Consider the following 17196-nt stretch of genomic DNA (forward strand, 5'->3'; position numbering starts at 1 on the left):
ATTCCAATAAGAAAGTCAATAAATTTTGGGTTGATTTATAATCTGACATTTCTCCTGAAATAATAGCTACTATAAGTTTAATTAACAAAGGACATGGGGAAAAGGAGAAAATAGAAAATGCTTTTGTTGAATACTTTATTTAAATATGTGAAAAAACTTACAAAGCAATAAAAAGCAATTGGATTTTCAATAGAACTAGCACTGGTCTGTAAACAGAGGGTACCATGGTTCTTTATAAATTGTCTTGAATAATATCAATTATTTCATGATAAACTTGATGATAGACATCTAATCCAAACAAAAAGTCTATATGATTGTAGTAGGAAATAGTCTTATGGTAAATGAGATTGGTGATTTTAGATTGCAAAATTTTAACATCTTCAGGATCAGCCAACAAATCCCTTTCACCATTCCAAGTTGCAGTCGGCACATTCATATTTGCTATGTTGTACACTGGAGAAGTTGTCTAAAGAGGAAAAAATGAGTTTAATAGAAAATTATACATTAGAACATTCTATCGATATTTTTACAAAGTGAATTTAAATATTAATCTAAAATAAGCTGAATCTAGTCTATTCAACTTAATGGTGCTATAAAAGCAGAATATATAAGAATAAACACTAAGTTTTACTTGGAAAAAATTCAAACATAAATCAAAACTAAGTACATAGTTTATTCTGAATATTTAAGCTCTAGGTCAGCTCTGGTATCATTGAATTTGATCTTTAAATTTTACTTTAGATTTTTAAATATGAGTAGACAACATCAGACCTGGACTTTAGCTGAGACAGAAAAACATGGTGAAAACTTTGAAGTCAGACAGACCTGGGTTTTACTATTTCAAGTTTTTAAATCACACTTACACTATTCTAGGCATATTTTTAGGAAATTCTAAATTGTATTTTGCTATTATATGTGTTTATTCTACTTTCCCAAATAGGAAAACTGGTTTTAGAGTCAATAAACGCATTTTGTTTTTTACTTCCTATGTACAAACACAATACTTTTCCTCGTGAAAGATAATGAAATTCCTTTACTGTCTTTCTGTGGGCTTATCTCTGATAATATTAAAATAAGTAGAAACATGGAAAAGCTGCTTTGGTTGGCTTTTAACAATATAAATTCAAATCAATATGACTATCATCGGCCAGTTCTTCTCAGGGTGTTATTACACTGTGAAGATTTACAGATAACCCTGGATCTGTAACACAATAATCTGAGCTGATTAAGAAGTGTGTTTTAGTTTGCACATATTTGTATACCTGATTAAAATGAACCAGGTTAAGTTGAGGACTGCCCCAGTCAAAAGCTTTCAAGTCAGTAGAGTCTAGAAGCTGAAAGAAAAAAAAAAAAAAACAAGTGAGGCCACATTCATCTGTTCATTATGGCAGCAGCTGATGCAAGTTAGATATGTGTTGCACAAATGCCCCATTGTACTGTGTCTGCTGATATTTATACCAGAAGGCTTCTTTGCTTCTCCCTTCCTTTATGCAAAATGTAAAGGGTGATGGGGAAAGGGGTAACTAAATATAGGATTCTGTCCTCTTCACACAAACACACACTCCCAAATCTTCCTTTCTAAAGGGGGTCTGTGAGCCTGAGGCAACATTAGGCTTCCTCAGAAACCCTCAGCTTCATCAACAGACTACTGACTTCAGTCCTTACCTCCTTTCTTAAGTTTCTCAAGGTCACCACTACTGTCTGATGCAAGCTTATTGGACTCAACCTGATTATGCCCATTTCCCTCTGCTTATGTTTTCATTGCAAGAACACCAGACTGAGGTTACCCATGTCCTTTGGATTTCTAAACTTTATAAGACTCAACATCTTCCTCTTTCCAGTTCTCCTCAACTCTTAAAACTCCATCATCAATGATGTATCTTAAATCTCTCCTCTGAATGGTTCCAGTCTCTTTGCTTTACTGACAATCTCCCCCTGTAGATCTTCAAAATGGGTTGCCCCTCCATATATCAGGTACAATTTGTGGTTGAGTATAAGTTATTCCCTTTGTCACTTATTGCTTTTTTTACAGATAATTCTTACCTTCTCCCCCCAAAAGAGAACTTGTCTTTCACCCTGCACAACTATTCATCTATGACTACATCATTTTGTTACTGCAATACCTTCATAGTCTAGTTTTTATTCATTCTCTTTTGTGAACATTACCTACTAATTCTCTATATCACATTAACCTCCACAATCCTTCAACTCTGCCAAAATCTTGAGTTCATCCATCCTTCCAGTTTTTTTTACTGTATCTTATTCCTTCTTCAATCTCCTATTTCTTTTTCTTACCACACTGAAATCCTACAGTCAATCATTATGATGACTCTCTGACATTTACTCAGCACTTGCCCAATTCTGTTGTTTATAAAAACACAACCCACAAAGCTCAAATTTTCTGTCCACTATATGCCTACACTAAAGAGACTGAATAAAACTGGAGGAAAGCTAAAGCCTACACATATGTAATCACTTTAAACTTGTGATTACAAACCTCATGTAGGCATTCTGGATCAGCAATCATGTCATAATCCCCACCTCTGCCCTCGGTCTTCTGGATAACTGCTAGGGCTTACATCTAACCCCCAAGTCTCTTATATTCAGAGGTAGGGCTTTTGGAAAGTAATCATGGGGTGCTCTGCTCATTGATGCATTAAGAAATCTATGAGTCTATGACAGAATGTATTACTAGAAGTGCAGCCTTGTTGAAGGTGGGCCACTTGAACATAACCTAAGACATATTCTTGCCTCTGCTCCTTTCTTTTCTCCTGGTCTGCCATGAAATGAGCACATCTCTTCTGTCATGCACTTCCATCATGATGTTCCTGGCTTATAGCCAGTCAACTATATGTGGACTGGATCCCCTGACTTGTGAAGCAAAATTAAACCTCTCCTCCCTTTAACTGTAGGTGTTGGAGATTTGTCTCAGTGAGGGAAAATGATTAAAACAGAAAATTGGCACTGGAGAATTGGGGTCATTGTTGTGACTCTATCTAACCATCTGCTTTAGAAGCTTTTGGATTGGATTGTGGGAGGAATACAGAAAATTTTGGAGATGTGGGCTCAGAATGCTGTAAACATATCTTGATGGGTGATTCAGGTCATCAAAGGCAAGGCTTATAAGGTTTCAGTTGGGAATTTCTCATGGAATGCCAAATACCAACTGACTCCCTGTTGCTCATGTATTGCCATTTCTTCCTACTCTGTTTCTTCCTCTTCACTTCAGACACATTTTCTTCATAAGTGTCTCTAAGGGAGGCAATATATGATTCTGAGGGGTATTCATAAGAAATGCTCGTGAATAGGGGTTTTCATTTGGCTCCTTCCTCTGTCTGGAATGCCATTCATATACTGTGACCTGAGTGTTTGTGTCTCCCCCAAATTCAAATGTTTAAATCTTGACCACCAAGGTGATAATATTATCAGGTTTGGGCCTTTTTAAAAGTAAATTAATGCACTTATAAAATAGGACCAAATAATATTTTTCCATGTATGAATGGGAAAGCAACTCCTTGCCACCCAATGAAGCTAGCCAGTTCCTCAACCTTGGACTTTAAAGCTTGGAGGATTGTGAGAAAAAAAATCTGTATTATTTATAAGCTATATAACTTACACTTTATTATAGCAGACTGAGATACATCAGAAGTCCACCTGGGTAATTCCTTCAGCTTCCTCAAACCTTCCTCAAATATCAGCAACTCACCGAGGCTTGCTGAGCAGTAGTCTAGAGCCTGGACCTGAAGATGCCCAGTGAATAACTAAAAGCAGGAGAAATCTGGCATCTCTGTCTTCATTTCTTGCCTCCCTTATTATCTTAAAACCAGTCTGTTCTGCATGTAAGCATGTTAATCACTTAGGGAGCATCAGTAATACAAAAATTTATTTGCCCTAATTTTTTTGCCCTATTTACCCAAACAGGAGTAATGAAAGTAATTTTCAGGATTTGCACAGATATTCATTTTCTAACTTCTACAATATCCAGTTCTAAAACACCTGGTGCAATGCCTAGCAGTTTCCATCCATTGCCCTCATCAGCAGTGACCCCAGATTCCAGGAAAAATAAGCTTTGTCTTACAGAAAACCCCATAATGAGGTCATCCCCCAGCAGGATCAATTGCTGACAGTGGGGACTTAGGCTTCCCTCACCAAGCAAGAACAATCATGCTGTGGGAAATGAAACACCTCACAAGCTTTAAGAACTCGCCTAGAACTATGAAACTAGGCCTGTGTTAATGATGAAACAGACCCCAGTCCACCATAGCGCTCCATAAGACTGGCCCCGTGTTTGGCTGGCAGACCAGTCAGAACCACTTCAGGCCTGTGGGTTCTTCTGCTCCTCAAACTGAAGCCCTTCCGAATTTTTCCCTTATTTTCCTTTGTAAGGGGCGGGGGGCTAGCTTGATCTTTGTTAGGACATACCCTTCCCTTTCATTTTCTTATACTTTCCAACTAAAGCTTTTACCTGTATATTCACGCTGACCACCTCAGTTTTAATTTTCACTAGCACTGAAGCAAGGGCAGAGCTAGACAGTGACAACCAACACCCTCCAGAGCCTGATTTCTCTACTCAAACTAGAACCCACTTCCCAGCAGGCCTACTCCCTTTTTCTCCTATTCTTTTCCTCATCACTTTCCCATAGCTTCCATCCCTTTGTAATGTACTAAATTACTTATTTGCCATGTAAATATTTAATCCTTATATACCCACCAGATTTTAAGTTTAAAAATAGAGCAATAAACTCATATGATAAGTGATCAATAAATATTATTATAATGTATATATAAATGAAAATTATGTGTAGATTTCCCTAATGTAGCAATCACTGGGAATAAACTAAATCTAAATCATAATATTTTAATAACTTATATCAAACAATTATTTCATAAATCTGAACAAATGTAAACACATATGAACATTGAGACAGCCTTGTCCAATATAACAATGATAGTTTAAAATTATTTAGGCTTCGTTAAGGTTAAAGAATATTCCTAATTATTATTCTGTTTAATTCTCAAAATATTTTTGTTAGGACACAGAATCATTCCATTTTAAAAATCAGGAACAAATTCAGAATGGTTAAATAAGTTGCTCAATATCTTGTTGCCAAAAATGTTTAAAGAAATAATATAGTGTTTGGTCTTTCCTTCTCAGGAAAAGGTTCTTTCTACTACATTATCCTGGCTTTCAAATTTAAGATTACATTCACATTGGACTTTTCTCTTTATCAATATCAGTCATTGAATAGATATTAGTTAAGTATATACTATATGCCAAGAACTGCTGGCTTTGGAATTACAAAAGTATACAAAGCCTTCTTGTACTCCTGAAGCAGTTTACAAATACACGGAGGAGCTCTGCTGCCTTGATAAAGTGTTTCAGAGCAGGCATCAGGAGAACTAGTCTCACCTTTGAGCCTGTGGTCAGTTAATGAAGGCTGCAGGATAGAATTTCCCTAGTTTATTGTTCCAACATTTTCTTCTTTGTAGAATGTAGAGTTACACTGTTCTATCATTAATAAGGTTAGCAGATTTAATAGACTATGACATTAACACACTTCATAAACTATAAAGAATTATACAAATATGGAGTAATTTCACTTTATCTTTCTAAATGTGTCATTCTATGGCAATAAAGCTGACCCTAGAGTGATAAAGCAGGCTATAAGTATTATAAATTATATACAAATATGCTTTAACACTTATACCTGACTCCAGTGGACCATATTTTGAACAGATGTTCCTGATGGATTATGTGAAAAATATATATCCAAACGACTCTAAGGGGTAAGCAAAGTATTTTTATACTTAGTTCAGTCAGATAAAGCATAATTTTGATATTTAACAAATGAAATAAAACTGGAAGTCATTTTTAATTCGTAATATCCATTAAACAAGTCCAATTATATTTTAAATATAAAATATACTTATTAAATTATAAATATTTTATATAAATGCAGAAACCATCATTAGATTTCTAAGTTATTTTGTGTCACTTCATGAAAATAATGAAGATTTAGACACACAAACACATGCACGCACACACACGTGACATCAAGGAACTGACAAGATAGAAATAAATTAACAGGATAGAAAACAATTAGCCTCAAAACCAGAGAAATGAAAACATTGTGTCCTTAAAGTTTCTTGCTAATACCAAGGACTTTGATATTTCATTCTAAGATGAATTCACTGAGGAAAATAAAAATTAATGACCAGAACCTGCCAAGCTGGAGGATTCAAAAATGAAACACTGTCCACAGTCAATGTGGACTCCAAATTCTATATTGCTCAACCTTAGTCAGAAGTATATCTGTTATTAAGTTGATCTACAATTTAAATTTTTATTTCCTTTATAATCTCTGAGAATAGACATACAGTTGTCTTATATCGGAGTGAACTCTGTCTCCTTAAAGGCAATAATATTCCTTCCCAGAAGAAAATGCGAACGTTTGTCTTATTACTAATTTATGAGTACAAATAAATTTTAAAATTAGTAAGTCCCACTCAGTTTCAGAAAAGAGAAGTTCATGAGACTAGGTACTAAATAAAAATAGGCAGAAAGGAAACCTAACAAATATCTTGGATGCTATCAGAAGTGAACTATAAAGAAATTAGCCAGGCCTCCAGAAATTGAAATGGCAACTGCTACAGGATCTGAACATTGAGGGAAGGAAAATACTAGAAGAAAACCATTCATTAATTCCAATTTTCATTCTAAGGTGTTGTCCAAAGTAGTGGAGCAAAGCAGACAAGAGAGTGGCAGTCTTACTGAGTAGAATGAAGAAAGATCAGAAAGTCTGGCTGCTGTACAGTTGCATTTTAGTTATCAGATTATGAAAACACAAAGACCCTTGAATTAAGGAGAATTGGAGGGGATTAAAAGATAAATAAGCCAAAACTCTTAAGTGGGAGGTAACTGCTGTGATTTCAGTGTGCCTTCTAAAACTCAAGCTGAAACTGGCTTGTCATATGGTAATCTTGGGAACTGAGACTTCTGTCTAAGACACACATACTGAGCACTGTATATAGTGTACACTATTTTCTTTGTCTCTGTTTATCTCTGACCTATATATTGCAGTCTTTCATTCTCTGTTTTTCTCAAAGTATCTTAACTCCTACTGTGCTAAAGTAAGATTTTCAAATCACAGTTGACCCAGGGTAAGTGAAACCATAGAAAGTAACACCACATACATGGGTAGATTATTTTTATAGTCAAATGACCAAGAAATGAAAAAGACAGTACTTGAAATTTAAAAATGCATCAGGTGAGTTTAAAAGTGGATTAGAAAGGACAAATACAAGTTCCTAGAAAAATATTCAAGCTTTGGCATAGAAAAAATAAAATAGAGCAATCAATGAAAGACAATGGGCACTCTCAGACGGTCCAATATTTATGTAACTTGATATGTGAAATCAAAAAAGAGAATTAAATAAAAAATTGGTGAGACATTTCCAAATTTGACGAAAGAAGTTCAGTGAACCCCAAACAATATAACAAAAAGATCCCATCTATGCCTAGGTACATCATAATCAAACTGCTGAAAAACAAAGATTTAAAAAAATAAAGATATCAGAAAAAAAAGATACATTAAGACACATTACCTTCAGCATAATAACTATGAAACTTTGAAAACCAGAGCTAGGAAAAAGATGTCTTTAAGTTATGATAGAAAAAATTAATACTCCTAAATAAAATAAAAATGTACGCTCCTCCAATAAGTAAAATATCTTTAAAAACTGAGAGGATCACAGAATTATTCTTATTGCTGGTCCAGCATCAGAGGAAGTTGGAAGTCACCACTCCATCATAAAAAGTTAAACATCTGAAAATCAACAGCTCCTTTTAGGGCCATCCACAAACTGACATGACAGAATAAAACTAGAGAAACAGGCAGGTGAATACAGAGATTCACTGCATAGTGTATCAGCAACTCATAAACAGAAACCTCATTAAGAACCAAGACAAGGGCTGACCAAATAGCTCAGTGGATTAAACTGCCTGCAAGCAGGCGTAGGGGCTAGGGTTCAATCCCCAGGCCTGCTGTGCCCTGGCTCTGCCCCCCACCATCTCCCTGTCCCTCTACTGGGGTGCGCTTATACTGCAATTGAGACTGGGTGTGGTGGTGGCACCTGTAATCCCAGCTCTTGGGAGGCTGTAAACAGGCAGATCACTATGAGTCTGATCTAGTAGTTGGACCCTGAGCATCCTGTAGAGAAAGAAACAAGAATGAGGACAACTGTAAGAAAGGTGAACAGTAAGTAATAGGCTCAAGTCAACTGATGCAAGGTTAACTATACTATTGCTCTTCTTTTTCCTAAATGCTCTCTGTGAAATTCTTTCACTTCTAACATTCTACAATCTAAAATGATTTAAGGTAGAGCTACAGTACAATCTACAACACTACCAACTTCTGTCCTAGAAGAAATTCTCATAAATACAAAAATATAGTACTAGTAAACTATATTACACAAAATATAGAATGAATAATTAAGGCAAGTGAGAATAAAGACTACTATTGTTTTGATTTTTTTCACAGTAAGTGCATTCTATGTCAAAAAAGTACATTTCTCCCACTTTCTGGGCAAAGGTTCATTTTTTATATTGTGAAACATTTCTTTCATATTCCTGCAATTGTCTATATAATTCTCAGGGAATGAGAAAACACTTTCATGAGACTGAATAAAATCAACATGTCCTCATGCCATGAAAATGTAGTTGTAAACTATGAAATACCTGTATTTCTCTGAATGTGTTAATTAGGTCTTACTGAGAATTTCTGAAAAGAACCAGACACCATCCAATGCTGCAGTTGCTTATGTTAAATCTGGGCTTCTTATTTAATGCTCCCCGAAACCTTAGAATGAATGCCTACAGAGGATCACTACGAGTCCAATCTGTGTAGTGAGACCGTGTAGACCCTGTACTAAATACATTTTTAAAAAAAGAATGAATGTCTACAGCTTTAAGAGAACACATATACAATCAGTCCAACAACTCTAGATAATAGTAGTTTGAGCACCACAATACTCTTGAGAGTAACAATGAATGCTAGAAGCTTTGTTACTTGACAGGCACTAATTCTAATTATGAAATAATCAACAAAGCAGATGAGGAGTGTTAAGTACCAGGGCATAAAAAGAGGAGTTAAGGAGACTAGATGACTAGACTATCTAAATACAAAAAAAGTCAGGAAATTAAGGTCCAATTTAGGAAAAGCTACTGAAGATACTCACCAGAGCAACTGCTCTCTGGTCTTCACAGATAGCAAAACAATATGGAACCAAATGCTCATGCAAATTAGTTGTACAATGTTGCTGTAGTCATAAAATCAGGCTAAGAATCCCTTTGCTGGTATACATAGTACAACTTGTGCATATAGACAAGTCATAGACAACACAGTGCACGACATAAGCACTTAAAGCTACTTTCTACAATTGGCAAAAAATACATTAGAAGCACAACTTGTTCTCACCATATTTAAGTTCTCTCGGTCATATCCAAACATCATAAACAAAGCGTGGAGGCAAATTTTATCAAAACTATGTAATGAACAGAATTTTGAACCAATAAAATTGTTAAATGAAGTTTTAGGTAGGAAGTCTTTATTGCCAGAAAAAGCCTGTAAAATAAATTTACTCACATTTAGATGACCACAACCATTTTAATGTAGCGATTTCTTACCTAAGAGCTTATCATTTCTGACACAGGATCTAGCCATGCTCCAGGTAGACCTTGAACTCTCTGTAGCCTGGCTAGCCTCTAAATTACGATCTTCCTTCCCCAGCCTCCCATAGTACTAGGACTACAAGTGTGCACTGCCGTGCCTGGCTAAGGCCACAATCATGAATTAAGAAATTAGATGATGAATTTACTAAATATGCAATGAAATGAGTTATCTCATATTAATTTTTAAAAATTACATGAAAGAAAAACCTTGGAATCAGATGTAGAGATGGTTCTCACCACTGGGTTTTCTCTCACAATGCATTATCTAAAGATGTAACAAGTAATATTTTATTCCTTTGTAGAAACAAAGGCAAAGGTCTAATGAAAATGAAACTAAAATCCCAATTCAAAGATGTGGCTGTACAGACATAAATTGAAAGCACAACATCATTGTTACATTAGGTTATCGACTACACAAAAGAAAAGTAGAACATACCTTGATTATTGACTTCAGTTTGTATGCCATTTTAATTAAAGGGCATTTTGTGTGTTTAACAGAATACACTGGTGCTAAAGCAAAAAATACTTTAATTTTTTCAGCTATCTTTGGTATTGTAGAAAATGCTATGAAAGCTAAAAGAAAATAAAAATTATTTGTATTTTGTATGGTGTAGTAAACTATTTTTAAGCAACTACTAGAGGTAAAATGACCTCACAGAGACTAAGAGTAAATTTTTTTAAAAAACCCACGCATTTGAATGACTAATTTACCCATTTCTTAATTCATTTATCAAACATTTTTGGCCACTCAGTGGCATTATTCTGACCACAACATATTGCTGCTAATTAGAGTTGTAGAAAGACCTATAAAGGATGATAATTTAGTAATGAAGCACACTTGTAACAAAACCAATCAAAATCAAGATTAATTATATTGAATAAAAATTAGAAATATTGACCACTTGTATAACTAGCAATGTTAAAAACGATATTAGTAAAATTTTCACAGGTGAATTTCACACTTCAGGTGAGTCAATAAACAAAATAATTTTTATTTATGTACTTATTTATTTATTATTATTTTTAATGTATTTCATACAGGATCTGCAGGGTCTCACTACACAGATCAGACTCTAACGATCCTCCTGTTTTCAGGCTCCCAAGCGCTGAGATTACAGGTGCACGCCACCATGCCCAATCTCAGTTGCTGTCTCAGTGTGCCCCAGAAGTGGGCCCAGCACAACATGCCAAAGTTTGAAGCCTTGTCCCTGCATTTGCCTAAGCAGGAGTTTTAATCTGCTGAGCTATCTGGCTGGCCATCACAGTCAATAAATATAAACTTTAAACTTTATTTTTCATATATTTAAAAACTTCTTGCCTTCTTAGGATACAGAGGATAGCAAACATTATATGAAATAATTGTTTAAAGTTGTTAACATGAAGAATAGCAGTATATTCTTTAGCATACCAATAGTAGTACCCTGTGAATGCCCTATATAAAATATTTCTTTTTGTCCTGTTTGCTTCACAATGAAATCAATTGAAGCTGGAAGGTCATATTTAGCCATCTCATCAAAACTACAAAAGAAAAAAGGAAATAAAAATTGTACTACTTGATAATGTTAAATTAACATTTGAAGATACTCAACAGGTAAATGAATAAAGCCAATTTTCAATTGTATTTGAATACGATCAAGAAGTTATATGATATACTGTACCTACTGAATAGAAACTTCTGTAGGGAAACCAAAGTTAAGGAACTGTAACTACGGGCAGTCTTACAAACACAGTTGTAAGTACAGTGTGGTAGAGCAATACTTAAGTCCCCAATTAATAAAGCAAATAAAAATAAGGATAGAATCGGTCAATAGGTTAAGAAAATATTAAGAAATAAAATGTGTTCATGAAAAACGAGTAATAAAGTCATACTCAAACAAGTATTCCAATTATCAAAATTTACATAAATTTCAAATGTACATCAATTTTTATTGTATGGAAAGTACTGACTTGAGAAAATAGTGCTCAGAAAAAAATGAAATGCTGAGTGGGTTTTTAACATGAAACAAAAGGTTACATAATCTGTACCTGAAAGCCCAGAATTCTTGAGAATCTGCTTTTAGGTGTACGTGTTTCCTGGACCAGGTGCTTCCCCTGCTGTTCCCCATCCACACATCATAACCAGCGTCTGCCAGGATGAAGCCTAGGCTGTTGTTGGGAAGGTTGGAAACCCAGGTGGTGGCAGATGTAAGCAAACCATGTTGCAAGTACACAACAAGCCTTCTTGCTGGGGAAAAATTGCAAAAAATTTTTTAAACCATGAAAATCTTTTATCTGGTTTTCCCACCTTTACATTTCATAAAGCAATTCTATGGTTACATTTTCACACACATATTCAATATTGATGCCATGTTGTATAGCCACTCTTTTAGGCATCTGACTTCCAAATATTCTGTATTTCCAAGGGTTTTGAAAATTATTATATTGCGAATAATGTAATTTTGTCTACAAGAGATTCCCCACATTGGGGCAGGAGGGAGATAAATCTATACCTTGACTAAAGACACAAAGGAGGAAAATGCTAACTCCTTTGCTGCATGGTTTGATGACTCTGATATGCTTTGTGTTCTGTAAGAAGTGAATGCACCAGCGTGAGGCTGGATTTTAGGTAAAACTGCAACTTTTCTTAACTCCTTCCTTGGCTCTTTTCTGTTTCACCCATTACCTTTCCCTATGAATTCTCTCAAACAATTATGTGCAGGAAAATCTGTATCTTGAAGGTCACCGTGGAATCCCTTAAAATTTTTAGTCCATTTCTTGGAAGTTAACCTAAGAATTACCACTGTAGTCAAGGAAGCAGACATTTCAAGATGAGATTATGGAGTTGAATTACTTTCTGCCTGGGTGGAATGTTGAAAGAAACTAGCACTACAATGGCTAGAATATCATCTGTAGTGAACTAGGATTAAATCCAAAAAAAGATTGAATGGTTTTTATAGTGTCTCTGACAGTTTTGAGATACAAAGGATATGTAATTATGAGTTCTGTGGGACTGGGTGGTCATTGTTGAGTGCCAACGTTTTGAAGAAAACAAGTAACAGACTCAGGCAAAAATCACCCATGAAAGCATAATGTGAAAGTCTTAAGGCTTCCTTGGTAGCACCTAACTACTTGCATGTCTTACAGTTTGAGGAAAAATTGAGTTGAAAGTTTTGGTCACAACTTACTATTTGTAAGAGTAACAGATCTGCAGAAAAGCAGAGTTCTTAGCACTGGGTATAACTTATTTTATATTTAGGATATGATAGGTCAAAACTGGGCCTCTGAGACTTAATGTATTAAGATGAGTATTTCTGGGAAGAATTTCGGAATCATCAATCTCAGATTTCTCTTAAATTACAAGGCTCTCAGTACAAACCTTCTGCAGTCAGGCATTCTTAAACATTCCATGCTCTTTTAACTATGTGTGCATATGCACAGTAACTTTGATCTGGTATAGATAGGTTTGCCAGCGAGGATGAAAACTTGGTTTCACCCCATCAGGTATTGTGGAGGAAGTAATTGTGACCTTTGTGTTTCTCTCTAAAGATTCATCATTGCTCCTTTCTCTGCCAAAATTTCCCTAAATCAAAGAGATTCTGCATTCGTCTAGGGATAATCTGTGGGCAGTAATTAGCCAATATGGAATGCAGGAAATTGATTCCTAAACTTCAGAGAGTGATCAGCTTTTCAGAGATACTCATGAGATTCCCCAGGGGCTCTTCTGAAATCACTAAACTCCAGCAGAATCATACCCTTCCTTAGCTGCTTCTCTTACCTGATTCTAATTCATACATTACTTACTTTTGACAGTGCTCTAACAGTAGAGCACTCTAAGGCACTTTGTGTATTTTACTATTATCTTTATATATTTTATTAGAGTGCTTGCAAAATGAAATCACATTATGAGGGGTATTTACTATTATTATGTGAGAACTTTGAAAATTTTCTCCCTGTTAGATGTGATCTTTTCTAAATATCCCAAGTTACATTAATTTAGGTTGCTTCAAATTAATTTCCCTGAAGTGTACTTTAATGTTTGAAATAAAAGCTTGAGAGAATGTTCTATAATAGAAGAAACAGCATTTCCAAGAAGAAAATCTGAGGAGAAAAAAAAACTTGGATTCTATTTGGGCAATTAGATAAGAAAAATAATCTACTATATATTTCAGCAGTATATGGTGGATCTAGGATTACAGCCCAGGTCTCCTAACTATTCTAGTGCATTTTACACCACATTGCTGATATTGTTGGAAAACAGAGCCATAAAGCTGTTAGCAATTCAGTATCTCCTATTACTAGAGGACAAAATTATAGACACAGGAGGAAATATTTACCAGTCTTTCTTCAAGTCTATAAAAGAACAATGCTGTTGTTTCAGAGTCTTTTAATCTCTCATCAAACAAAGAAATTCTATTGAATCAACATGGATGATGAATTCAGTTGAATGAAAACATAGGATGAATAAATTGTGACCCACCACAAAGTACTTTCAAACCACTGTATGAGTAATAAGCCAGTGGAGAATAAGATTTACTTCTTGAAGTATGCAGGAAGATGCAGGAGAAGTTCACTTAATCTTAAAATCCTTCTCTTTCCTCAGACATATAAAAGGTAAGACATTCAAGCACCAGATAGTCACCATTCTATGTTCAGTTATTTTACCTGAACTACTACTGTTGATCTTCCCATAAGGAATTCTATAAAGACCAAGGACATAGCCATCTTCAGTTACAATATTATACTCTTCATCAGGGTAGCCCCAGTAGGAAATTATTTGGCTCTGGTTAAAGAAAAAAAATCAAACCTTATAGCATAAAATTATTAACTGGATATGTTTAATGGTTTTCCACTTACAACATATTATGCAATTTTTTTGTATTCGCTCTCAACCTGAGGCCTATGTATTTTTATTCTCAATAATTCACTGGTTCACATAAGTAATAAATATTTGTGGAACACTTATTAAGTATGAGTCTTTAACATTAGTGTTTCAAAGATAAACTTTCAAAGATAAACTTAAAAATCTTAAATCGCTAATTTCAAATACATAACTCCAAAACCAGCCCACTAAAATTTTCTTTTCTATATACTAGTCACTTATACTTTATGTGCTCAATCATACACAATTTAAAAATATATGTGTTTCTGTGAATATTTTCATGTATATTCCTATATTTAATTTGAAATTTATCAATTTCTGAGTATATAGAAAAAGCACATATGTCCTCCATGAAGCCATATTCATATATAAAGCATATGCGCTTTTATTACAGAGGTAGAATATGCTGAAAGGGAAATGAAGCTATAGTAGATGAAAAACATTCATTAACCAGTATCAAAATATACAAATGCAGAGTTCGATTGATTATATTTGATTATAAATTCATTAACTTAAAAACTCTAACATTTATAAATAAATAAATTTGTAATTGAAATGAAATTTAAAAACTCTAACATTTAACCTGTAGCATTATCTATTATTTCAGCAATTAAGACGTATTTTTAAAAAGATGAATTTCCTAACAACTTACAATATTCATATTTGCTTCAGGATTTTGTTGTCCAAAGACACCATAAATACTTCCAACAATTAGGATGAAATATATCATTGGGAAAAAGCACCACATTTAGGATCTAAATAAAAGGGCAGAGATTTAGACTACAATAAAATATAAAATATATCTAAAATCACACCAAATAATATTTGTAAAACTACCACAAATAATTATATGAATATTACTATTTTTAAATGAGAAAATTGAGACTCCAAATAAGTAACTTGACTAAAGATATACAATGTATAATGGCAGTTAAGGTTCAGATTTGGGGCTGCTTAGGTTCAGATTTGGGGCTGCTTAATGCCAAAGCCCATACTTTTCCAACGACCCTGTTTTGTTTCTACAAATGTCCATTACATTATTACTTAGTCAAATTCTGAGAGCTTTATTAAATACTGCAAGATAACTGATGTCTGAATTAATGATGCAAAAGAATTTTTGCCAGACTAATTTTTCTTACACACTTTTTAAACATACATTTACTTCATTTTATAAAAAAAGAAATTAATGTATTTGGTACACAGTCTTACTATGCAGCTCAGACTTGTAGTGATCTTTCATTTTCAGCTCCCAAAAGCTGGGATTACAGGCATGTGCCACCATGCCTGGTCTTGGTGGCCTGCTTGGTGTGCCTGGAGCTGAGGCCGGCATGGTGTGTGGTACCCCTGCGGATCGAACCCGAGTCCTGGGACTTGCCTAGGCAGGGGCTTGGACTGTTGAGCTATCTCTGAGGCCCTACTGGAGTTTTTAGATTAGTTTAGTGGTTTTTTTTTTTTTTTTCTAGTAAGAGATGAAGAGATGAAAGGGTCAGATTTGGAAGTTTGGTTAATTAGTCTCTCAGGGTGTAAAGTTTATTTAATTATAAAATTATGAGGTTTGACTCACCTAAATTCTGAGAATCCATAATACTTAAGTTCCTTCTAGGAAAATAAGCAAGAACCATAGAGCCCACCACCTAGATCCCCTAAAAGTGTGACTTTCAGGTCTCATGACCTTTGTCCCAATGAGTCAGATGCTATACCTGGAAAGAATTATGCAGAAGTTATGTCCTAGCTCCTTCATTAGCTAGATGGCTTAAGGCAGGTTACTTAAACATACACCCCTTAGCTACAAAAGGCAAATAATATCTACTTCTCAAGGTTATGATAAATCTGATATTTGATAAATGTGAAATGATACTACCACATACTTACAAGCCTAATTTACATGTACATAATTGATGTATCTTACTTATGTATTAGGCTAGCCTCTGGAAAATATTTCTATAGTTTGGTACAAATTATGCGAATCTGAAAGTTTTAAACTCTATTTTAATATGGTTTATAAATTAATTTTTTAATTTCAATCAAGGCATATGTTTAGTGTAATATCTATGATTCTTATTGAAAATGAATTTCATATCAAAATTAGAGAAGTTTTAATTTCAGTGCATAAGGAAAAATGTTACAGCATTTAAAAATATATTCTAGATACTTCTATTTGGTTGGGTTCATAGAAAGGTGGCAGTTAACACAAAAATTAGACACATTGATCAATGGAATAGAATTGATGATCCAGAAATGACCCTAGGCACCCTCAATTGTTTGATTTTTGACAAAGGATCCAAAAACATACACTGAGGAAAAGACATCATTTAACAAACTGTTTAGAGAAAACTGATTATCTATGTATAGAAATGTAACTCTGGACCATTAACTCTCACCATATATTGAAATAAACATGGATTAAAGAGACCTAGATAGATGAAACTTTTCATTTTATTTTCCTATTGTTGGTTCCCTGTCTTTCCCCTGGTCTTGCCTGGTAAATTAATTGCTGTTTCAACAATTAATTGTTTAATTGCTGGTCTTGCCTGGTGGATTCTTTCTATTTAATTTTTTTGGGCATTGTAGTCCTATCTCTTTCTAAAGTATCTTCAGAATCTTTTAG

At 34.4% G+C, this 17196-nt stretch overlaps 1 protein-coding gene across 1 annotated transcript; it reads right to left on the reverse strand.

Moving 5' to 3' along the window:
* Window positions 1–232: 232 nt before the first annotated feature.
* On the reverse strand, window positions 233–15318 carry Lipj (lipase family member J). Its single transcript, XM_004632116.3, has 9 exons — window positions 15241–15318; window positions 14372–14489; window positions 11756–11954; window positions 11139–11248; window positions 10167–10303; window positions 9477–9623; window positions 5709–5780; window positions 1263–1334; window positions 233–466 (listed from the first exon to the last, which is right to left on the reverse strand). Exons 1-9 carry the CDS (start codon window positions 15316–15318, stop codon window positions 233–235), a joined length of 1167 nt encoding a protein of 388 aa, XP_004632173.3.
* Window positions 15319–17196: the final 1878 nt, after the last annotated feature.

Source organism: Octodon degus, unplaced genomic scaffold (assembly GCF_000260255.1).
Source record: "Octodon degus isolate 3935 unplaced genomic scaffold, OctDeg1.0 scaffold00046, whole genome shotgun sequence".
Lineage (NCBI taxonomy): Eukaryota > Metazoa > Chordata > Mammalia > Rodentia > Octodontidae > Octodon > Octodon degus.